Source organism: Mobula birostris, chromosome 1 (genome assembly GCF_030028105.1).
Source record: "Mobula birostris isolate sMobBir1 chromosome 1, sMobBir1.hap1, whole genome shotgun sequence".
In the NCBI taxonomy this organism is placed as follows: domain Eukaryota; kingdom Metazoa; phylum Chordata; class Chondrichthyes; order Myliobatiformes; family Myliobatidae; genus Mobula; species Mobula birostris.
The window spans coordinates 88,820,886-88,847,162 of NC_092370.1; the positions used below are offsets into that span (position 1 = coordinate 88,820,886).

The 26,277-nt window shown below is 39.0% G+C and overlaps 1 protein-coding gene across 2 annotated transcripts in view; it reads left to right on the forward strand.

Annotated features, from left to right (window-relative positions):
- The window catches only part of LOC140198027 (piezo-type mechanosensitive ion channel component 2), an 835,978-nt gene that overhangs the window by 754,424 nt on the left and 55,277 nt on the right, over window positions 1-26,277 (forward strand). For both annotated transcript variants that reach the window (XM_072258850.1, XM_072258859.1), the window contains 6 exons: window positions 4,867-4,944; window positions 8,594-8,760; window positions 11,933-12,132; window positions 23,224-23,526; window positions 23,615-23,873; window positions 24,949-25,131. In XM_072258850.1, coding sequence (XP_072114951.1) covers window positions 4,867-4,944; window positions 8,594-8,760; window positions 11,933-12,132; window positions 23,224-23,526; window positions 23,615-23,873; window positions 24,949-25,131 — 1,190 coding nt within the window. The remainder of the gene's footprint in view (window positions 1-4,866; window positions 4,945-8,593; window positions 8,761-11,932; window positions 12,133-23,223; window positions 23,527-23,614; window positions 23,874-24,948; window positions 25,132-26,277) is intronic.

Below are 26,277 nucleotides of genomic sequence, written 5' to 3' on the forward strand. Positions count from 1 at the left end.
AGTGGACTAAGAATAGATAAGTCTCCCTGTCCAGATGAGGTGCACCCAAGGGTTCTGAAGGAGGTGGCTTTGGAGATTGTGGAAGCATTGGAAATGATCTTCCAGGAATTAATAGACCCTGGCATGGTTCCGGAGGACTGGAAGGTCGCAAATGTAGTTCCGCTATTTAAGAAAGGACGGAGGCAGCAAAAAGAAAATTACAGACCTATTAGTCTGACATCGGTAGTTGGAAAGATATTGGAGTCAATCCTCAAGGACGAGGTTATGAAATACCTTGAGGTGCATGACAAGATAGGCCGAAACCAGCATGGTTTCATGAAGGGAAGATCCTGCCTCACCAACCTATTGGAATTTTTTGAGGTAATCTCAAATAAGATTGACAAGGGAGAGGCTGTGGATGTTGCGTATTTGGATTTTCAAAAGGCCTTCGATAAGGTGCCGCATATGAGGCTGCTTAATAAGATGAGAGCCCATGGAATTACAGGAAAGATATTGGAATCGGTGGAGCATTGGCTGATAGGCAGAAAGCAAAGGGTGGGAATAAAGGGATCCTATTCTGATTGGTTGTCAGTTACTAGCGGTGTTCCGCAGGGGTCAGTGTTGGGGCCGTTTCTTTTTATGATGTATATGGATGATTTGGATTATGGATTAAATAGTTTTGTGGCTAAGTTTGCAGATGACACCAAGATAGGTGGAGGAGCAGGAAATGTTGAAGAAACGGAAAGGTTGCAGAGAGACTTAGTCAGTTTAGGAGAGTAGGCAAAGAAATGGCAGATGAGATACAATGTTGACAAATGTACGGTTGTACATTTTGGAAGAAGAAATAATCGGGCAGATTATTATTTGGGGAGAAAATTCAAAAATCGGAAGTGTAAAGGGCCTTGGGGGTCCTCATGCAGGATACCCTAAAGGTTAACTACCAGGTTGGATCGGCAGTAAGGAAAGCGAATGCTATGTTGGCATTCATTTCAAGAGGAATAGTGTATAAGAGTAAGGAGGTGTTGATGAGGCTCTATGGGGCATTAGTGAGACCTCATTTGGAATGCTGTGTGCAGTTTTGGGCCCCCTATCTTAGAAAGGATGTACTGATGTTGGAGAAAGTTCAGAGAAGATTTACGAGGATGATTCCTGGAATGCAGGGGCTAACATATGAGGAGCTTTTGTCGGCTCTTGGACTGTATTCATTAGAGTATAGAAGAATGAGAGGGGATCTTATAGAAACATTTCGAATGTTAAAAGGGTTGGACAGTGTAAATGTGGAAAGGTTGTTTCCCTTGGTGGGTGAGTCCAGGGCAAGAGGCCATAGTCTTAGAATTAGAGGGACCCAGTTAAAACAGAGATGAGGAGAAATTTTTTTAGCCAGAGGGTCGTGGATTGGGGAATTCGTTACCACATACAGCTGTGGAGGTCCGATCATTGGGAATGTTTAAGGAGGAGATTGACAGGTATCTAATTAGTCAGGGTATCAAGGGATATGGGGAAAAAGCCAGAAATTGGAACTAGATGGGTGAATAGTTTAGCTCATGGGGGAGCTGCGGAGCAGACTCGATGGGCTGAATGGCCTACTTCTGCTCCTTTTTGTTGTGATCTTGTGAACAAATGCTTTCTAAATGGTTGCCTATGACATTATCTTTAATAGGTTGAATTAATGCTATTAAAGTGATAGATTTACTGAAACTCTTACATGTATTTCAGGCAGTTCCTTCCTTTGTTCCTAAAAAGTTCTTTGACAGAATAGATTCTATAATCTTATCATGTACTTGGAACAATAAAAATCCTAGATTGAGTAAACCCTTATAGCAGAAATTAAAAAAGGATGGTGGTATGGCTTTGTCAAATTTTAGAATGTACTACTGGGCAATTAATATTCGATATATTACTTTTTAGATTCACTATTCAGATACACACGAATGTACTTCATGGTTGGATTTGGAGGAAAACTCGGTGAAAGGATTTTCTTTGGCCTCTTTGCTGGGAGCTCCTCTTCCCTTTTTGTTTTCCTCAGATTAGTAGACAAGATTTTAACCCCATTATTAAACATATGTTAAGAATTTGGTTTCAGTTTCGTAGATTTTTTGAGCTAAATAGTTTTATTCTTTCTAGTAATACCATCTCAATTTTTTTTAAAACATCAATTTTGGATAAGGCATTTTTAATTTGGAAAACCAAGGGAATAATAACTTTTTCAGATTTGTTTTTAGGGGACTGTTTAATGTATTTTTCTCAGTCAGTGGATAAATATGATTATCTAATGTACACTTTTATAGATATTTACAAATTAGGAATTTTTTACATGGTTTGTTGCCAGATTACCCGTCTGCTTATCCACCTAATATGACAGACGTTCTCTTTCAGTTTAAACCATTTCAAAAAGGGTTGATAGTTACAATCTATAAACGGTTATTGAACTTACGAATGATATCTAATGATAAAATTAAACGTGCTTGGGAATTGGAATTTCAAGAGTCATTTTCAGATAATCAATGGAGTAAAATTTTTCATTTGGTTAACAACTCATCTATTTATGCCCGTCATTCCTTGATACAGTTCAAGGTAGTGCATCAGGCGCATATGTCAAAGGATAAACTAGCGCGTATTTTTTCCAATAACAATCCTATTTGTGACAGATGTAATATTGAGGTGGCCACTTTAACTCACATGTATTGATCATGTATAAAGCTAGATAACATTTGGAGAGATGTTTTTAAAACACTATCAAAAGTCTTGGATCTGGATCTACATCCTAATTTGCTTACGGCAATTTTTGGGATTATCCCATCGGAAGCAGGAAACATTCCTGTTTCCGCTCAACATATGATAGCCTTTTCGACTTTATTGGCTAGGAGAGCCATTTTATTGAAGTGGAAGGATTCTAATCGACCTACGGTCTTTTATTGGCTTTCCACCATTATGTCCTGTTTAAATTTAGAGAAAATAAGAAGTCGGACATTTGATACATCCTTTAAATTTGAACAAATCTGGCAATCTTTTATTCAATATTACCATTTAATTTGATTTATTACACTTACAATTTTTTTTCTCGAAGTTTTTGATTTGATCAGAAAGTTTTTCTTTTTTTTTTTGGTTGTATCCTCAGAATGGACTGCCCAGTCCTCCTTTTTTTTGTATAGTGTAGTGGGTTTTTTTTTTCTTCATTTAAAATCCAAAGTTTTTTCTTTTCTCTTTATGAACTGATATGAGGAGAATTGCTGTTTTCTTTTTTATATATTATATACTAGCTTAACACTATATATGATGCTGATAATGTCTATGCCAATCTCGGTTGGTATTGTTATTGATATATATACATTTGAGATAATTCTCCTCTTGTTTGTATTTATGTTCCTTTTAAATTAATGAAGAAAGAAAATAGTGTCAAAGGAGAAGGGGATTGAGAGGAATATTAAATCAGCCATAATGGAATGGCAGATGAGACTCAATGGGTCAAATGGCCTAATTCTGCTCCTACGTCTTATGGTCTTAATAGATTGCAGTATAGGTGTTACTTGTTCAGAGAAATTGTAATGCAGGCAGACAACATGTTGCAAGGCAATGATGAGGTAGATTAAAAGGTAGAGAATACATCTTATCATACAAGGGGACTATTCAATTGTTTTATACCAGTGGGATAGAAGCTGCCCCTGAGTCTAGTAGTATGTGCTTTCAGGCTCTTGTACCTCCCGCCCAGTGGGAGGGGGGAGAAGAGAGGATGTCCAGGACGGGTGAGACCAGCAGACATTGATGTTAATTTTGTTGTAGAAAATTACATTGGTAATAAGTAAAAGAAAGTAGTATGAGCAAATGATAAATGCTGGGGAAATTAAAGAGTCTGAAAGCTACTAAATTCCAAAGACCTGAAGTCCGATATCCTAGAATTTTGAATGGAGGTGGTGAAAGCTCTGATTATCATCTTCCAAATTGTCTACATTCTTGATTCAATGCATTCATAGGAATTTATATGCTACATAGATTCCAGCAACAGGAAAAGTGACCCCACTGATTAAAGGAGGACAAAAGAAAACCGGAAACAGCAGACCTACATTGGTGATAGGGAAAGAGCTGGAGAATATAATAAGGAATGTGATATGAAGACATAGGAATAGTAATAGACCAAAGGCAAGATGGATTTAATATCTGATTTATAGGCTAGAATTATGGTCTCAAAACATGGAGTAAGTCATTTAAGACTGAAATGAAGAAATGTTTCTGCACTAGGAGGGTGCTGAAACTTTGGAATTTTCTATCCTGAAGGACTGTAAAATCTCAGTCATTGAACAGTGAAAATATTTTTATGTATATTGGAAGGATCAAGGGACACATAGAAAATGGTATTAAAGTAAATCGTTGGCGTCGATCTTCTTGAATAGTGGACCAAGTTGTAAAGTATCCCGAAGAGATGGGCTATTTTTAAATAACATGGAGTAACTTTGAAAAACCCCAATCGCAAGGGACAACATAGTTGAGCAAATACAGAGTCCAAATGCTTACGTTTGCTTCTACTTTAGAGTTTTTAGGCAATGTAGAAAAATATTGCATTCCTGAAAAGGAAGTCCTGACTTTGTTAGCAATATTATTCCCTATTCCCTGCAGTTATTCACTCATTTCTTATTTAAGTTACTGTATATCCATAAGCTTCTTGGACAAAAGTGGGATGGTGAATGTAAGAGTATTATTCTTGTATTTCATTGTTCATTTTAATTTCCTTGGAGACCAAGTAGTCATTTTAGGAATTGTCTAAGGTCAAAGCATGATAAGGTGATTGAGGTAGTTTGAAAACAAATCCAGAGAAACTGAGTAAATTCTGGATTGACACTGCTGGAATGATTTTGAGTGTGCTGAGGTGTCATTCCACTTTCTTTTGTTTAGGTCACATTGCAATTGAATGTGAGGAGTCAGAAGAATTACCCACGCCAGAAGAAGTGCATAAACAATCTAATGGACCAGGTATGACGGCTTTGCAAGAGGAAAGTAGACAAAATACAGGAATTATGTGCATGCACAGTCACAGGGAAAAGTTTCCTAAGTTACATCCAGGTTCACACATGCAAAAAATGTCAAGAACCCAGATATGACAATAGAGCATGCAATACCATCCTTGTTTCACTTTAATATATGAGACTCAACATTTGACCTATTTCCCCAGTGGCCAAGGTAGAATTATTGTGATCTAGAAAGAACTGTTTTGTCTTATTGAGCAATCTGTTCTTGCCCGTTCCCATACTCTTTCTCTATACCCCTTTCCCTCATTGTCTGTATGAGTTTCTTTAAAAGTCTGAGCTTTTATGGAAAATGCTTTGTTATAACAGACCCCAAACTACATAATTTTCTACAATAGAATGCACGTAATTTCCTTCAGCTCAAATGTTGTTCTGCTCACTCTAAATGTATACTGTATGTCAGCTTAGGGTGAAAGAGCCAGAGTCCAAATTCCAAACGTTGCAACACGGTTATGGTATTCCCAGAGGCCATCACACCCTTTAGATTAGTTATCTCTAAGATACTTAAAATACTTCCCCTCAAATCCCAGTTAGAAAGTGGGATTCCATAAGAAAGAGGCATAACGTGTGTGTGTGTGTGTATGAGAGAGAGAGAGAAAGATGCATATACATGAGTGTGTTTATACGTATGTGTGTATGTCTGTATATGTATATATAAACTTTCTGAGTCTGGTGGTCCTGGCATGGATGCTACATAGCTTCGTCCCTGATGGGAGTGGGATGAACAGTTCATGAGCAGGGTGGATGGGATTCTTCATGATGATGCTGGCCACCTTTCTGTATGTCTATCTTTGAGGGCATATGTTGGTACTGGTGATGCACTGGACAGTTTTGACTTCCTGTTGTAGTCATGAAAGCTCATGAGAAGGGAGAAAATAGATTTTGAGATGTGATCTTGCATGAAGGGAGAAAATACAGTAGATTTTGAGAGTGAACATTTTGCATAATGCAGTCCCAAGCAGACACCAGATTGCTTGGAGGGACGAAGAGATTAAAAGAAGAGAGCAGGAAGCAGTTGGCACATTTTGCGTGCCACAGTCCTGAGGAGACATTGGATTTCTCATAATTAGGCATTTTGCAAGGTCCAGTTAAAAAAAAGTTAGGTTTAAGTGAGGTGGTCATTGTGAGAGTGGCCAATGTGTGAGTGGGCCTGTGTTGGAGTGGGGGTTCAGGCTTTGGCTCATTGAGGTTTTAGCGAGGAGAGGCATAGGCCATAGGTAGATACTTTTTCCGTTAGTTATTCCTTCTTTATTTCTTATTTCATATTTAGAGAAGTGTGGATGCCAGACAGGATAGTGGAAGGTTCCTCTTGCAGGATCTGGGAAGATAGAGGGACCTCCAGTATCCATGACGACTACACCTGCAAGAAGTGCATTCAACTGCAGCTTCTACAGACTGTGTTAAGGAATTAGAGCTGGAACTGGATGAACTCCAGATCATTCAGGAGGCTGAGGGGTTGATAGACAGCACATACAGAGAGGTAGTTGCACCAAAGGTGTAGGACGCAGGTAATTGTGTGATCATCAGGAGGAGGAAAGGGAATAGGCAGCAAGTGTAGAGTGCCCCCGTGGCCATTCACCTCAACGACAGGTATACCACCTTGGAAAACCACAGCAGTCATATGTCTGGCAGTCAGTCTGGCTCTGTGGCTCAGAAGGGAAGAGGAGGTGAAGAGATGAGCTATAGTGATGGGAATTTGTTGTTTAGGGGAAGAGAAAGGAGGCTTTGTGGATGTGGATGAGAATGAGGTTCCCGGATTGTTTATTGCCTCACAGGTGCCGAGGTCAGGGAAATCTCATATTGAGTCCAGAGAATTCTTAAGTGAGAGGGTCAGCAGCCACAGGACGTGATCCATGTCATTACCAATAGCTCGGGTAGGAGGGGTAATGATGTTCTGCAAAGTGAGTTCAGGGGACTAGATGAGTAACATATACAAAATGCTGGAGGAACTCAGAAGGTCAGGCAGCATCCAGGAAAAGGGCACAGTCAACATTTCGGGCCGAAACCCTTCAGCAGGACCTTTTCCATGGATGCTGCCTGGCCTGCTGAGCTCCCCCAGCATTTTGTGTGTGTTGCCTGGATTAACAGCATCTGCAGATTTTCTCTTGTTTTTTCATGGAGTTAGGTGCTAAGTTAAAGGGCAGAACCTCCAAGGTTGTGATCTCAGGATTGCTACCCATGCCACGTGATAGTAAGGCCAGAAGTAGGAGATCATACATGTTAACGTGTAGCTAAGGAGTTGGTGCAGGAGGGAGAGCTTTAGATTTTTGGATTTTCAGCATTGTTCCAGGGAAATGGGACCTGTACAGAAGGGATGGTTTGCACCTAAGCTGGACGTTGGCTAACATCCTTTGCTATTGCTCTACATGGTGGTGGCGGGGGCGGGGGGGGGCGGAATTTAAAGCTATTAGGGATCCTATTAGGGAATGAGATGGCAGGTGACAGACATTTGTGTAGAGAAACACTTTGCATCCAATGATCATTATGCCAGTACTTTCAAGGTAAACATGGAAAAAGATAGGTCTGGTCCTCAGGTTGAGATTCTAAATTGGATATTAAAAAGGCATTTGAGGAGGTGTCCTAATAAAGGCTCGCTCATAAACTACAAATTCAGAATATTGGATAATGCACGTGACTATGTATTGAAAACAGAAAACAAGGCATCTTGTGCATGCATTGTAAGAAGTTAGCAGGCAGGTCCAATGTGTAGTTAAGAAGGCAAATGGCATGTTGGCTTTATTGCAAAGAGGTTGGAGTTTAAGGGAGATTTTCTTACAGTTATTAGTGAGGTCATCCAGAAGTAAACAGTTTAGGTTTCCTAACCTAAATAAAAGATATTGTAACATTGCAGAAGGTCCAAAAGAGATTCACCAGGCTAATTTCCGGGATTACGTGGTTGTCCTATTAAGAGAGACTAGATAGTTGTGTTTGTATTTTTGGAATTTCAATTTATTCAAATGCTTAATATCTTAAGGGAGCCCGATGGGGTAAATGTAATCAGAAAAAACACTGCAGATGCTGGAAATTTGGAGCAACATATACAAATGCTTGTGATTAGAATATGATTAAAATTTGATTTAATTACAATATGCTTGCCTTCATATCTTACAAGGATACCAGTATTATAAAGGATAGCCAATCAAGTTATACCAAAGAATGAATTCATTAAGAGAAGACAGTGATGTGGTGTAAATTGTATATTGAGAAAACTTATCCGCGGTTTCTAAATTAGAGAATCTCATTTGGAGTTCCACAGTTTCCATCTACAAGGAGTAGGAATGGACCTTTAATCGCATCAGGCCTATTCCTTCATCATGCAGATCACAAAAACTGGGTTTTAATGCCATCTACCTGCCTTAATCCACTCTTATCAATCACAGTTTTGAAATTTTCAACAGTTTCATTGGATTAAAAATCTATGTGCTAAAGATCTGTTTTATAACTGGATATAAAAACAATCCACTGGAGGAATACTGCGGTTTGAGCAGCGTCTGTGAGGAGAAAGCAGTTGTCAATGTTTGTTGCTCCAGATTCCAGCATCTGCAGTTTCTCATGTCTCTATGAATTTAAAATAATCCCATTCTCTCTGTTTCCAGATAATGTTTTCAAGAGGGTGTTCAACCTCCTGAAGTTCACTTGGGTCCTCTTCTTGGCTTTGGTGGATAGTTTTACTAAATGGCTAAATTCAATCTCAAAGGAATGCATTGATATATCCACTGTCCTGAGGATAGAGAGATGCATGCTTACAAGAGAAGTGAAGAAGGTATGGAATACTAACATCATTTTGCTTCAAATCTTGTTCAGCGCTTATATTTAATATTACTAGGACTGTTGCGGGGAGTCGTTTATTCCGCACACTAATTCTAATCAGTTCAGATTCAAGTTATTTTGCTCACCATTTGATTGGAACATGTGAAAGAAAGTCACTCGAGCACAGCTCATCCTGAGCTCATCATCACCTTAGAATTGCCGAACTCAGGTTGTAAGTATTACACCTAGGATATAATCATCACGGTAAGACTTGTAATTTTAAGTCATTCTGGATACAGAGCTCCATGGTAATTTTAAAACACAAAAGCCATATTCAATTATTATTATTCTCAGAGCCTAATTCTAATGCTACCTGTCATAAATAAGCAATTTCATGATATATCGATAAACATTTAAGCAATTATCTTTTGACCAACAGGATACTACCCATGTTTAGTATCCAGTTATAACAAAATATCCTTTTGCTCCAACCATTCAATCAGTATCCAATCCTCCCAAAGACTGCTTATGCTTAGTGAGTTCGATACCTTTACATCAATCTCCAATCCTATTGTCCTTCCCTGTATTTCTACTGAAGTTTATAACCTTGGGAACAAGCCTGTGGTCCCTCCGTGCCTTGAAGAGCATTCCGTTTCGAGCTAGGAGTTATTTTCCAGTCTGCTGGATCAATGACAGAAACCTGTTTAGCTATACAGGGACATCTGTCTCATACTTTATATGAGCTTCACCAACATCCTAAGTACCAAAACAAGGAGAAACAGCACAGTTCCAAAAATCATGTGGCAATGTTGCCCCTTCTATGTTCACTCACTTCAGGATAATACAGGGGTGTTCAGTAGTCCATCCAAATGAGCACTAAGTCAACAGAGCAACTGCACTGTCTGCTTTCCATGCTTGCTTGAGGCTCAAGTCTGGGCTTCAGTAAGTAGCATGGTGCTAAGCAGTTGTAAGTGTTACAAATGGGTGGAGAATTTGCAGAATGCCAGCATATCAGGCAGCTGGCTGAGAATCACTTCTGGAGGCCAGAAGAATGAGGTTTCAAACAGAACATACTGTTCCTAGAAGTGAACATCACAAATAGCATGCCCTGTTCCAACCATGTAGATGCCATAGAATGCTCACCAAGAATACTTCCTCAGGAGGCAAAAGGAATTTGGCACATCCCAGTCAACCCTTACCAGTTTTTACCAATGCATTATAAAGATTAGCTTTATTCATCACATTTATCAAAGCATCGAAACATACCATGAAATGTGTCATTTGCATCAACAATCAACGTAATCTTCATATGTACTTGCAGGCAGCCTGCAAGTGTCACCGTACCATTCTCACAGGTTAGTAACCCTAATCCAAATGTCTTTCGAACGTGGGAGGAAACCAGTGCACCTGAAGGAAAACCACTTGGTCATGGAGAGATTGTAGAAACTCTGTACCGACGGCAGCAGGAATCGAACCCCGATCACTGAGTGCTGGCGATGTCACCATAGAAAGCACTTTGTATGGATGCATTACAGCTTGGTGTGGCAACTGCAAGAAGTTATAGAGAACCGTGGATGCAGCTCAGCACATACAGAAACCAGCCTCCCCTCCGTGGACACTGCCTGCATTTCTCACTGCCTCAGTGAAGCAGCCAACACAGTCAAGACCCCACCCACCTGGACATTGCCTCTTCTCCCTTCTTCCATCAGGCAGAAAATACAAAAGCCTGAAAGCATGTACCACCAGGCTTAAGGGCAGTTTCTATCCTGCCATTATAAGATGGGGAATGGTTCCCTAGTACAATAAGATGGACTCCTGACCTCACAACCAACTTCCTTAATATTTGCACCTAATTATTTACCTGAATTGCACTTTTTGCAACTGTTTCACTTTATTCTGTATCTGGTATTGTTTTCCCTTGTACAGGTTGACCTTCACTAATCTGACTACCTGCAATTCGGTTCCTTCGATAATCCGGCACTGATTATGCTTAATATGGTCCTTCTGTAATTCGGCATTTTCACTAATCCGGCACTCCTCCAGTCCCAATGGTGCCAGGTCCGGGTTAGTGAAGGTCGACCTGTACTATGTGATGATCTGATCTGAATGAGCAATGTACAGCAAGTTTTTCACTGTACATAACAATAATAAACCGATCTAGTGCAATCCAGAGTCAAAAGCACAAGACTGCAGGTTTATGGTGTCAGTATTTGTTTATTATTCACACAGGTACTGTGATCAAGTGAAAAGCTTTAGTTTGTGTGCCGCCCAGACAGAAATTCAATTTATAAGTACATTGAGGCCATAAAAAGGAAAGCAGAATGGAGAATATAGTGTTACAGAACAAACTAAAAGCCGTGGATGAGTCAGAAGATTTGTAGTCTGGTGAGGGCTAGATCCATGGCATTCAGGACCGGTGATCCAGAGCTATACAAGAGGTCCAGGTACAACCTACAAAAGGCTCTTTTAAGGGCAAGAAAAACAATTCCAATTGAAGTTCGAGTCAGCTCAGGCAGGGGTTGCAGACCATTACTTCCTACAAAGTGAAACTTGGCATCATGAATGGCTGTGATACTTCACTCCCAGATGCCTTTTATACACACTTTAAAAGGGAGAATAAAGCTATACCTGTGCGAATTCCGGAAGAGTCTGATGACCCTGTGATCTTTGTCTTTGAGGCCAACATCAGAGCATCTTTCAAGAGTGTGAACCCTCTCAAGGGCCTGATGGTGTACCTGGTAGGGCATTGGAAACCTGCACCAACCAACTGCCAGGAGCATTCAGGGACATCTTCAATCTCTCACTGCTGCAGTCAGAGATTTTCAAATGGACAATGAACCCATGAACACGACTCACTATTTTGTTATGCTCTTTTTGCACTACTTGCTTAATTTATTGTTATTTATGTTTCTTATTGTAATTTATAGCTTTTATTATTATGTATTACAGTGTACTGCTGCCACAAAACAACACATTTCATGACATATACCAGTGATATTACATCTAATTCTGATTGTGATTCAACTATTTTTAGAAGGAATAGGGGAATCAAGAACTTTTGTAGAGATTCTTAAGAAGTAATGCAGAAAGTTAAACCAACTTTAAGCAAAATTTGCTCTCATCAACACATTGAATACAAGTTAATATTACATAGTTTCTAATTATCCTATGTCACTTTATTGCAGGGAAACATTCCATGCCGGGACAGTATCCATAATTACTACAAGCATCAAATGAAGCTGAACAGTTCCCGGGAGTCAGGTCTGGACAGAAGTGATAACAGTGCCCGATGTGCTGCCTTAGTCATCCATGAAGGAGCCCGAGAACTGGGTGCTCACAGAATGGACAGCACAGACTCTGGAGCCTCTCGCGACAGCTTGTCCAGGTAGTGGCTCGGGAAGAGTATGTTCCGAGCATTCTTTTATGTGTATCCAGCGAGAAAATACTGAAACATTCAATTCTGTCTAAGCTGATATGAATTATTAACGAAAATCTTAGCTGAAATACTCTTGAAGCAGATGTGCAATTGTGTGGTAATCTTGAACTGTATGCTGTAATCATAGACGTCTGTGCAAGTACCACTAAGTTAGCTTGCCTGCTTAATAGACTTAATATTTTTACATCATACAAGATCCTGGAGGAACTGGCAGCATCTAAGGCTGGAAATCAACAGTTGATGTTTCAGTAACGATCTTGCCCTCCACAGCCTTCTGTGGCAATGAATCCACTGATTCACCACCCTCTGCCTGAAGAAATTCTTCCTCATTTTAAGTTTTAAATGGATGTCCCTTTACTCTGAGGCTCTGCCCTTGGATCTTAGCCTCTTTTCCTAATGGAAACATTCTCTCCACATTCACTCTATCCAGGCCTTTTGGATCCAGTAAATTTCAATGAGATCCCCCCGCGCCCATCCTTCTGAACCCTATCGACTACAGGCCCAGAAGCATCAAATCCTCCTCATATGTTAAGTGTTTCACTCCTGGATCATTCTTGTGAACCTCCTCTGGACCCTGGCATTAATGAACGCTCCCAGTTCAGGCATTGACTGCTTGTGGTCGATCTTGAATTTCCATTGAGAATTGAGCACTCTATAGTTCACCAATATGGCAGATAGTGCAAGCCGAGGTGCTCGTCAGCAGTTTCCTTTGAGAAGTTGGTGTTCTAAAATTGCAGATGCTGAAAATCTGAAATAAAACCAGCAAATGCTAAAAAAAACTGGGGGGCAGAAAACAGACTTAAAATTTCAGGTCAAAAGACCATTAATCAGGACTATGAACTGAACTGTCTTTCTCATTCCAGTTATAACAGGCTAAGATAGTAGGCAGGGAGAGAATAGGTTCCCTTAATGATCAGCAAAGGGCATCTGTTTCTTGAGCCGCAGGGGGTGGGTGTGATTATTAACAAATATCTCCCACTGTGTTTACTGAGAAAATCGTGGTTGCTCAAGAGATAAGGAAAACACGTGAGAATGTTTTGGTAGACATTCAGACTAGCAGGGAGGAAGTATTTGCACCCTTATAGCGCATTAATGTGGATAAATCCCCAGAACATGACAGAGTGCATCCTCAGACATTATGGGAAGTTGGAGGTGAAATGCTAGAGACACTTGTGGAGATAGCTGCTTTATTATTAGCCACTGGAGGGAATTCTGAGAGACAGAATCTACCAGCATTTGCATAGGTACAATCTGATTAGCTGTAGTCGTCATGGCTTTGTTAGTAGAAAGTCATGGAATCCAGGGAGAGACATGGTAGTTGGAAGGATTCATTGGCTTGGAGATAAGAAGCAGAGGGTTGTTTCTCGTAATGGAGGCCATTGACTCGTGATGTGCCTCAGGGATCAGGGATGGATGCTTGCTATTCATTATTTACTTAACTGAGTTTAATATGAATGCACAAGACTTGGTCAGTAAATTTTCAGATGACACATGTAACCCTCTCACTGGGGTTCATACACTCACTTGGCTCGTTAGCTACGTCTGCTAACAGCCATGTGACTCAGCGGTGAGAAGACCACCTTTCATAAGCAACATGCATCCAGGATCGGTATGATTTGGGGTTCAGGAACATTGTGATGTTCTGATAAAAGGCACCTCAATTTGAGCGAATGCTGTGTAAATACTGCCTATACACAGTTATCGATAGCCCAGAAATGACAGATTGTACGCCAGCATGAAGTTACAAAGAAAGTATATTTACCAAATTTACTGTTACAGCAAAAAGAGAAGAAAAATAAAAGGGCCCATTACAGTTAAACCAGTCCAATGTGCACATAAACATTGGAGCTCATTTCTGGAGGAGTTGGGGGTGTATCGCTTTACTCATGCGCTAGAGCCATGGTTTGCATAAGAGCACCCAGTACAGTCCAAATTTCACTCAAAGGCCATCTTGAATGAACTGGATCTCACAGGAGTATTGGCCCTTCATCCTTGGAGCCATTTATCTGCAGAAAGCACTCCTGAAACAGGGACCCTCCTTCCAAAGGCATTCTGTGGCATCTTCCCTTGGGCCCCGCTCTGCAGCTCCCACCAAAGGACCCCAAAGCAGACTACAGTCCTTCACAAACCTCTTCCCACCCAACTCTGCAGAACCTTCTCTACATCCCACAATCCTGATTGGCTGACACAATAGTCCTAAGTTCAGCAACATAGTTCCTTATTTTTAGCCAAAGACAAAATACTCTTATCAGCTTTTGCAGAAAACTGTTAAAATAAAATACTTCACAGCATAGCAGTAGAAATCTTAACCAGCGCATTAAACACAGAAATAGGAGGTGCTGTTGAAAGTGAAGAAAATGATCATAGATTACAAGGGGATCTTAATCAATTAAAGGAGTAGGTCCAGGAGCAGCAAGTGGATTTCAGTGCAGACAAATGTGAGAAGATGCATTTGAGATGTCAAGTTAGCATAAGACTTGTACAATGTACAGCAGGGCACAGGAGAGTGGAATGGAACAGAGGGACTTGCGAATACAAGTACTGTATGCAGTTCTTTGAAAGCAATGTCACAGGTAGTGTGGAGAACAAGGCATTTAATAGTGATTTAAGTTGTTGGTGAGGCTGCATCTAGTGTACTGTGCATCCAGTTATATTAGCAGTATGGTTACACTGGAAAGAGTGCTGAAAAGGTTTACAAGAATATTATCAGGACTAGAGGGCCTAAGTGAAAGGGAGAGGTTGGCCAAGCTAGATCATTATTCATTGTTATATAGGAAAATGGGGAGGGGGTGATCTTAAAGAAATGTTTAAAATTATAAGGGACATCAATAAAGTGGACGATAACAGCCTTTTCCCCAGGGTAGGGAAGTCTAAAACTAGAGAATATACTGTAGGTTTAGGGTGAGAGGGGAAAGATTTAAAAGTGACTGAGGGGCAACTATTTCACGCAGACAAAGTAGGTACAATAAGAAGCACCTGGATAGGTACTTGGAAGGGCAGGTCTTCGAGGGATATGGGCTGAAAATGGGAAATTGGGACTAGCTGGCAGGGCATCATGGTCAGTATGGACTTGTTGGACCAAAGGGCTGGTATTTGTGCTGTATTGCTCTATGAATCTACGACCTGACCTACTTAATGTTTCCAGCACTTTTTGTTTTATCTGAAGAATTTTGTTAGCTTTATTCTTATGAATACACTTAATTATTTGGTCTGAAGTTTTATACTAAATTCCATAATACTGGAATGGTCCAGTTCTTTGATTCAATTCCAAAAGCTGACTATGAATTGCTTCATTTGTAAATAGCTCAAGGTGTGTGATGGTTGTGTAGTGACCTTGAACCTTTGCAAGTCTTCACCAAGTGATCAAGTAATTTGTTCTACTTCAGCATAATTAATGTAATTAAATCTATGTTCCTTTAACCATAGCCTGAGTTTGAAGTTGTTCAAAAAAAGCCTTACTGGTGCTTATGGCCACCTTGAGCAAATTTCCTTCCAGGAAACCACTGCGTCTCCCACATCTGCAGGTTGATTCAGAATTTCAGTGTCTCAAAGCCTACCCAGAATGCTATTCCACACATGTTGGATGAGAAGAAATACTCTCCATTTGAGAATCACACCATTTACTGTTGCAAATAGTTGTGCAAAGGAGATTTGCAAAACCATTTTCAAACTTTATCCAGGTGAGCTTGATGCATTTGACATTACAAAGCTTTTGATCCCAGCCTCTTGCTACACCTCAGAACGAGTGGGGGTATTCACAGTGTTTGCTGCATTCGTTGCATCGGTTGTGTTAAAGAAGTGTGATGCCTTCAATGAGGATGGTGCTTTCAGTGAGTTTTACATTCAGTGGGAATGGTGTAATGACACCCTTTGACTGTACCATCTGTACTGTGCTATGTAGTGTTAAATGAGTTTGGTGCATTTATTGATAATCATTTATTGATCATGCATTCAGTCAGGATGCAACATTCTATGAATATGGTACACCAAATTTTTTTTAATGGTTTCAAGGAGGCTGCTGCGTTAAATGCGTAGAAGGTATGTGTGGCCTTTCACTGACCATTGACGTTTTACTTGCTGGCACTAGACTTAGTCCTCTCTCACTGCATAAGCAATACGAGGGGGAGGTATTAACACATTTCACTGATCTGAATTTCTATAGTCTTTGGAGGCTAGCACACTTAATAATAGCAATAATAATGATAATAACTTTATTTATAAACAAGAGAAAACCTGCAGATTCTGGAAATCTGAGCAACACACACAAAATGCCGGAGGAACTCAGCAAGCAGGCAGCATCTATGGAAAACAGTATAGTTGATGTTTCAGGCTGAGACTTTTCATCAGGATGCTGCCTGGCCTGCTGAGTTCCTCCAGCATTTTGTGTGTGTAACTTTATTTAAAATGTGTTTTTCATACAGATAATTTAGTTCAAAATGTGTTACAATGGGATAAAAGTAGAAACATGAAAATAAAATAAAAAAATAAAAATAAACATGAAAATTAAAGATAAGGTGATGTTTGTTAAAAGCAAGGTTAAAAAATATGTATTGAGCTGGCATTTAAAAGTGTCAGCTGAGTCTGCAGCCCTTATAGATTTAGGTATTGAAATTCACAGTTTACAAGCATAGTTTGAAAAAGCTGACCTGCCAGTTATCTTTTGAGGGAGATTGTTTAAATTTATGAGACCCCAGGAGACCTGAGAGCTCAACTAGGATTATAAAACAAAAATGATTCTATGAGGTACTCCAGTCCCAGACTATCAAGAGCTTGAAAAACAAGTAAGATAACCTTAAAATCGATTTTAAAGGCTACAGGAAACCAATGCAGAATAGCTAGTATGGGAATGGTATGTTCCCTCATCCTGGTTTTGGTTAAAAGTCTAGCAGTGGTGTTTTGAAAGAGTTGAAGTTTATCTATAGATTACTTTGAAAGGCCACTCAAATGTGCGTTGCAGTTATCTAGTCTATTTGATATAAAGCATAAATTAATTTTTCAGCATTATTATCTGTCAGAAACGGATGTACCTTTGCAATATTTCTTAAGTGTAGAAATGCTGCTCTGGTCAATTTCTTTACAAGGGATTTAAAATTCAAATCTGAATCAAGAATAACATCTAGGCTTGTTACTTCTGATTTTACAATGGGAGACAAATTCCCAAGTTAATCAATAAGTTTATCGCTTTTGGCTTTGGGAACAGCCAAAAGTATAACAGTCTTATCGCAGCCATCATTTGTTTGGTGTAGCCATACCAGAAGTCGGAGACAATAGGATGCTATCATCAGGCTACTGTGGAAATCAAGTTTCTGCTCTTTAATGAGGTCTCCAAAGGGAAGCATGCATAAGGAGAAGAGTGGGGGACCAAGACAGCTTCCATGAACAACACCAAAAGGTACATTGTATGTCAGAAAGCTGCTCTCCAAGATGGACAAAAAATTTTCCCCAAGATATATAAACAAAACCAATTAAGGGCATTACCAAAGAGGCTAACCCAGTTGTGAAAGTGATCTAAGAGAATATTGAGGTCAATTGTGTCAAAGTCAGCACTAAGATCGAGAAGAATTAGAGCTGAGACTCTGTTAGCATCAGTGCTGAGCTGCAGGTCACTGACAACTTTGGCAAGGGCCATCTCCATGTTGTGGTTTGTGGTAAAGCCCTACTATAATGTCTCTAGAATATTGCTCTCATTCTGAAAGATTGTCCAGAGACAACTAGCCTCATAGCCTCTGTATTACTTTGTCAGAACAAGATTATTCATCATACTGTGATTATTATTTCCACTGAAACTCGGACTTATCAACATAATAACATTTTAAATACAATGCAGTGATGCTGCATTCTTAGATGAAATTTTGTCCCCTACAAACAGCCCGAATGTGAATGTTATCACAGAATCTTATTTTCCAAAAGTTCAATATTTACATCAGAAGAGGTCCATATATTCAACAAAATACATAATTCCAAAGCAGCCTTTCAGTGTTCCTTTGCTGTATCTAATTATTTCCTAAATGCTTCCAGGTTTTCTACTCTGTGTTGATCACTCCAGCTGAAGAACAATGTCCTGATATTAGTGTTAAAACTTTCTTTAACTATCTACAACAACATGCACTCCCCGGCCTTTTCCCACTGTTAAATTTAAAACAGTAGTTTAGATTAATCTTTCAATATTGTTTATCTGCCTGAATAAGGTGGTTGCTTGTTGAAAATCCCAACCTTCAGTGACATTTTGAATCTCATCACCTTTCTAATGTGCACCCCTGTGCTTGGCTCCCACTGCTATTTTCCACTTGTTTCTCGTAGTCTAGTCACAGAATAACATAACTGAAGAGCTGTCTATTGTGTCTGGATTCTACTTTTTCAACTGTACTTTGTTGACATGTTGACTGCTCTTTTTACTGGGACCTCCACATCTTTTTTAATTTAATCCTCAGTTACTTTTGCACTCTTCATGGAAAATCATGTTGCCCAACTTTCTCCTTATGAATGATACTTTACACTGATCTCCACCAACTTGCCTCTGATATTGTTATTTTCATGGAATTAGAATTAAAGTTGGGGTGATGAGTTTTAATTATCTAAGGCCCTTAAATGTCTTTTTTTAAAAGATATTAGCAAATGCCCCTGTGTTATAATAATTACCCATTAAAGACTGGTGTTACATTATGCTAGTCTCCCTCATCAGCTCAGTGGTTTGATTTAAGCCTATTCAGCTTCTATGTATGTTTATTAGGGGAAGGACATACTGATTGTAGGATCTCTAATGAACTCATTAATCACTCAGAATATTAAGGAATACAAGCAGGTGATGGTATTGCAGCCCTTAGAGTCTCCATCTTAACTCAGAATTATTGTTATTATCACTGACATGTTGTGAAATTTGTTGTTTTGTGGCAGCAGACAGTGCAAGATATAAAAATTACTATAGCTTATAAAAATAAAGAAATGGTGCAAGAAGAGGAATACTGAGGGAGTGATCATAGGTGCATGGGCTGTTCAGAAATCTGATGGTAGGGGGAAGAAGCTGTTCCTGAAATGATGAGTGTGGCTATAACATCTTGCTTAAACCTTTCCAATTCTATCTCCTTAAGATTTCTTGAAGAGTTTATGACTTTACTTGTGAATACACACATAACTGAGCATCATTTCTGGGTGCAGATTTCCAAAGAGTCAAAATGCAATAAGAGAAGACATTTCCAGTTATCTTGACCTATAAGCTGGAGCTCAGACTCCAAATTCTAGCTAAAGTAAATAGTCTCTATCCTAGCAAGCCCAAAGAATTGTATGCATTTCAGTGGTGGTAATTTGCCTTCTATACTGCTGGGAACATAAGGACTATTCAGCATAATCGCTCCTGAAGTAACAACATCCTCTACCCAGGTATCGGTCTAGTGATAGGTAAATATCATCCTTTCATATAGATAACCAGTTTAGTCACCAATTTTGTCTTCACCATCCTACCTCACACCCCCCACCTACCCACCACTTAATCTTACATTCCACTCCTTTGTAATAAATGTTCACAGTTCTGTCCTGACTGCTTGGTCTACCTGCATATTAACATCTGTGACTGATTTGCAAGCATACTTATCTGTTTTATTCTTGATCTTGCAGTTTAAATTTTATTTGTGTGTGATCTAGGTACAATCATATTGAAAAATATTATTAGATTTTGTGTTTTTATTTATGTTCAGAGACTGTCAGTTTGCTTTCTTTAATTTAACCATCCCTTATTGCTTATTTTCTTTTACACTTAAATTTGTTACATAACATTATCTCAGGACCAAATATATCTAAATTCTAATGTGCGCGAGGAAAATTTAGCCGGTGCAGCTGGACAAACTTCTATTAGTTTTCTAAGTGTTTCTTGAGCTAAACACCAGCTTAAATTGTACCTTATTTGTTTCAAACATTAAAATAAAGAAGAAAAACAATATGATGATTCCAAGCAGTCTTAAAGCTCTCTTACGTTCTTTCTAACTTACTGCGTGATATACATTCAGATTATGTATATTCTGTACCTGTCTGTATATCCTCCTGTTCGAGTGCATTGCACCTGACCTCAACCCTACTCTTTGCCTCTAAATTTCCATTAGATATTGGGCAAAATGGCTTAGAGCATTAAAGGATTAAAACTGATATACACTCATTGTACAGAAAAGACCATTAACAAATCTGAGTCCAACTTACACAGTGCCTGATCTTCCATTTCTTTGAAAGTTCAGGTAAAGACTGAACAAACTTTTGACTCATCATCAGCCTGTTTTGCAATGCCAGCATTGAAGATTTCACTTCCAATGCATCAACTCTGTAGATAACATTGGAATCACATCTTGGACAGGGAAGAGGGAGATGGATCATTCTTTTCCTCATTGGTGAATCAGTTGGATTTTTACACAAGTCCAACAATTTCTCCAGCTGTAGTGTTAAGGAGACCGAGAGATGTGGGGAGGGGACAGGAAAATGGAGCTGAATAGAAGTAGAGGCATGACCTTGCTAAACAGACTGAACAAGACAAATGGCAGATTCCTGTTCCTAATTCTTATATTTAAAAAGCATATATTTTAAAACAGGTGTTTATTATCTGCTGTAGTTTTTGTATTTTGGAGGTTCTTTTTGATTTTTTTCCCAGTAAATCTTTTCATTCTTATCTTTCCACTGATCAGTGAAATTCAATCAGTCGTGTTTGCTCTATTGCTATCAATGAGGTGGTTCTTTGATGTAGGAGGACTACTAAATGACAATTAGTCAATTTTTTGATTTTTTAACTGGACGATAGTCCTTTTATTCATGTGTATTTTTTTTCAAATTGTCACAGAGTGAAATAAAGTCCTCAGAGTAGTGCACACTCACAGAATTTTGGCAATTCTGCCCCTTTTTCTTTAAAGCAATCTTTTGTGCATGTGGCTGTTTTGTGCACTTCTGTCTAATTGCTATGTTCTGTGTCATTTTAATGTTTTGTACTGATAGCTGCTACACTGAAGCTACCATGCTGTACTCACGGCAGTCAACTCTAGATGATATAGATGATATTCCTAAAACAAGTGAGCGTGCTCGACCTAGGCTTCGTAAAATGTACAGCCTTGATATGTCCTCCTCATCGGTTGAAACTGGCAGTATAGTGTCAAGGTGCCTTATTCATGCATGCTTAATTTTAATAACTAATATATGTACTAAATGCATATATATGTTTGCATAGTATGTGTTGGCATGATTACCACCTTTAAATGTGTTTCTACTTTATACAGCGTAACAGCACACTTAATCACGGGAGCCATAAATTTGATAATAGAATATGGTTATTAAATGATTCTGTATGAAGAAGCCTCAAAACCATATCATTACTCCAACCTACACAATTACTTTCCATTGTGCAATTTAATGTGGAGGCTACACTTCGAATTCCTTTAGAGTTATATAGAAGCTCTCAGCATGGAAACAGGTCATTTAGCCCAACTGTTGGTGACTCCAACTGCTTTTTCCCATCCTGTGCCCACATTCCAATACTCCTTTCTGCCTTGGGTATGCATCATCTCCACCTACCATATAAATGTGATTCCATATGGCACTAAACTTTGCATTCTTACAATGTCAAGCATTATGAACTTTTGCCCAAATTGTTTAGGTGATTTATTATTAATTATGTTATGTTTATACTAACTAATTTTGAACTCCCCAGCAAATGGAGAGACTTTGACAACATCTAAGCTGTTGATACCCTTTGTTGTTTTGACAAACTCTTTTAGGTCACCATCATTCTTCCCTTCATCAAAGCACAGAGTACCAGTGTTTATCTTCCATAACTGCACATTCTCCAATGGCTCAATATCCTCAATACAGAAGCTGGAGCTTCACATTATAACCAAGCTCTCACATAAATGAAACAGTTTCTTGTTTTGGGCTTTGTACCAACAGAAATCTGAGATTCAAGAAAGAAGATGGAAAGTGTTAAATAAAGAATGTATTTTCAGCAGACTTGAAACAAGGATCTCTTGATTATCTTACTGTTGTTTCTTAAACTATTTATTTGTTGAGACTTGTGCAGCGTCTTAGTTGCTGTGATATTCCAATATCCAGTTTCCAAAGATGCTCAGTCATAAATACTTTGAAGGATCAGAATTAAGACAAATATTTAATATATTCCATAATATTCTTCTCCATTGGTATTATAGATACTCAAATACACACTTAACACGTTCTAACAGAACCTATAAATTTCACTGCAAATTTTCCTAGAGTTCTACTTTTGCCTTAAAAGTTTCTTTGATAATCTTATGCTATGATTAAGGAAAGGACTAAAAATAAAGGGCAAGTTCTTTTCCTTTCATTAATTATGACATTGTGATACTGAGGGGTCCAGGAAAAGAAGGTCCACAATTCAGGCTCTGACCTCTGTTGACTCAGCTGGGGTTGGTCAGGCATTGATGAAGATACTGTATTTGAATACAGTGTCTTGAAAAGGGGGGAAATAGTCAATGAATCTTTCTTCTGCTTGCTGCCTGCTGGAACATGTATGCATGTTGTGTAAGGACACTGTGATGCCTGTTACTATCAGATGACCTGTAAATCCTTACTGTGAAGAGTTTAACTGTCATGAATGGTCACTTTGACATAAAAATGAGAGCCAGCAAACTTAGAGCACACAACGAGAATTGGGAAGAAATTAGCAGATTTTTTTCTTGAGTGTTTAAGTCAGATGAATACAGTACAAGTAGATTAGGAGTATTTACATTCATTATCTCCTTTATGTGTATTTTTTACTCCACATAGGTTTCATCATATCCACACATTTTAATTGCATCAGTACCATTTGTAATGATCTACAAGCATGGGCTCTTGTATAATTGTGTTAGCATTCATGGCATGTGGGAGGAATATGTGCATGAAATGAAGCTAAAAGTACAGTCAACCTCTTCCTACTTAAAGCTTTCAGACTTGTGCTTTAACAGTGGTGGAAAATTTCAAGGCCTTTGAATGGGGAAATATTAAAAATCTAAAACATCTTTGAAAGGAAGGTCTGAACCTTATTATTTCTCCTCTTAGTGAGCCAACACAGTGCACCATGTTGTATTCACGTCAAGGGACCACTGATACGATTGAGGAGGTGGAAGATGAGCAGGATGAAGAAGCGACAGTGCCTGTGTATACAACAGACACCATGACTGAAGAGGTTCCTCCTTCATACAGCAAAGCTGTGAGCCTCGAGCATTTGACCATTAGCTCAGATTCTGCTGGAGGAAAGCAGATTATGGCACTCACCCCAGATAGCAAAGCGGATCTACTTGAAGACCCTTTCTTTCCAAATCTAAGCCACGAACTAACAGCCAGTGAACTGCTTCTCAACAAGTAAGTTGTATATCTCAGTTCTATACAGAATCTCTTATTACTGGGCCTTTACCCATCTCTAATGTTATTCCAACATCTTACATTTCAGGATGTTTTATGATGAGGAGTTGGAAGACTCGGAGAAGTTCTACAAAGCTCAACCTCGGCCACTGCTGCTCTTCTTTGCCCTCTATAATACCCTGGTAGCCCGGTCGGAAATGCTGTGTTTCTTTGTCATTATCCTCAATCACATAGTCTCAGCGTCAATGATTACCTTGGTACTTCCCATCCTCATTTTTCTCTGGGCTATGCTGTCCGTTCCTAGGCCAAGCAAGCGTTTCTGGATGACAGCGATTGTGTATACAGAGGTCTGTAGATTTTGTTTTGTCATGTTCTGTAACTTTATAGGCTAAAACTGGAGATTAACACTTTTCAGAACTGAACAGCTTTTGCAAATTATCTATTCCATGACATTGGAATGAGAAAGCTAAATATACTGTACTACAATTCCTTAAAATCCAGGTTAAATGACAAATTAAAGCCAAGAACTTGCAAGTTATGTGGGTGATGGTGGTAGATGGGGAGAGGGAATATAAATAAAGTGAAATAACTTTGGGGTACAGAAAGCAGTTTCCAGTGTTTAGGTTGCTGAAAAATATTGTATATTTGTCTGTCTCCATTGGTGGTGTTCTTGCATCTTATTATTCCTAGCCATGCCTCTGAAATGAACAAGAGGGTCATGTAACTGGCCTAATGGAATCAATTGCTTGTTGCCAATTTAAATGGAAGATGTTTTTAACACATGTCACACCAATCAGAAACTGAATCAGATTTATTATCTAGACGTATGTCATGAAATTTATTGTTTTGTGGCAGCAGTATATTACAACACATACAAACTATTATAAGTTACAAAATAACTAAATAGTGCAAAAGATGAATAACGGGGTTGTGTTCATGGGTTCATGGACCATTCTGAAATCCGATTGCAGAGGGGATTCACCGTGTTGGTAACAATGAAAGCTTGTGTGATGCGCTCACACACCAGAAGTACAGAGGGAAGGCAATCTGTGAAGTCAGTCAACCTGCAGTGCCCATCTGAAATTATAGCACAACCCTCAGTAAAGGAGGTTACATCATCTGTTCAGCTCAAATGTAATCCTGTTACATTTAGGCAAAGTATAATTATGCATAACTGTACTTTGTTCTTAAGGTAGGCATTTAAAAATTTAGCTTGCTTAACTTCTTAGAATACAAAGGAATGTGCTGTGTAAAAATGGTATTTCTTTCTTTTTTTCCTTTTTTTTTCCTTTTTTTGGGTAGGGTTATGTTTCGGGGGGAAGGGTTAAGCGGAGGGGGGAGGGTAGATATTATTCTATGTAGTCAAGTTTGAAAATTGAATTAAAAATTTTTTTTAAAAAATGGTATTTCATCTCCCCACAGGTAACAATTGTGATCAAGTACTTTTTCCAGTTTGGGTTTTTTCCGTGGAATAAGAATTTAAGTATAAACCGAGACAAACCTGACTTTGTGCCGAACATAATCGGCATTGAGAAGAAGGATGGCTATGTGCATTATGACCTCATACAACTGCTTGCACTGTTCTTTCACCGATCCATCTTAAAGGTAATAACATGTTACATTTCTCCCTACAGAAGATGTTCTTTTTTGGGTAATCCTTTACAAACTTTTATGGTATATGGGTGATGGAAAGCCAAGGTACTGCATTTGTTATCATGTTGTTAATTATAAAATGAAGGAGCTGCACTGAGCTTACAAAGGGTTACTAACCAGATTCAAATCAGCCTGTTGATCACTGGAAATCTTTTTGTAGGAATGTACATTTTGGAATGGGTACCCATAACCACTTCACTCTCCCATCACCATCGAAATCTCCTCACCCTACCCTTTCAAACCCAGACAGTTAATAAGGTTTTTATATATACATCTCTGCAGCGAGATAAAGACTCTGCTGTGGATGGATTTAATGTTCTGTCCCCAAGTTCAATTAGTGAAATACTGCTGATGGTGATGAATTTGATCTAACGACACAGATAGTTTTATCAGCAATATGAGTTTAAGAACAAACCTGCAGAAGAACTAGAAGCAGGAGTTGGCCATTCGATCCCTGACACATGCTCTGCCATCGAGTGTGATCATGGCTGATCTGTTACCTCAAAACCATTTGCCTATAGTAATCTTATATCCCATTGACTCCTTTAAAATCTAAAAATCACTTTCTTGAGTGATTAGCTGTCTTAGCTGCTGCAACTCTTTTGGGAAGAGAATTCCAGAGATTTGCTTTCTTCTGAATGAATAAATTTCTTCTGGTCTCAATTCTGAATAGCTAACAGATTATTTTATATCTGTAACACTCCAATTATAGACACCACGGCGAAGGGAAATATCATTCCTCCTTATGGTTGGTTAAGCCCCATAACAATTTTGTAGGTTTAAATTAGATCATCTATCATTCTTTCAGGTTCTAGCAAGTGTTTTCCTGATTTGTTCAATCACCAGAAGGCCATTCTAAGAATCTGCCTGGTGAAGCTTCATTGCGCTCCCCAAAATTCTAAATATGTCATTCCTTAGGTAGAGAGACCAAACTGGTACACAATATTTCAAGTACAATCTCACCAGGGCTCGATGTCATTGGAGCAGATACCTCAAGTACTGAAATTATGGCCACTGATGATTTGCTTTTCCAATTGCTTCCTCTACTTGGATGATTCATCTACAAGGACTCCTGAATCCCTGTGAACAGCAACAGCT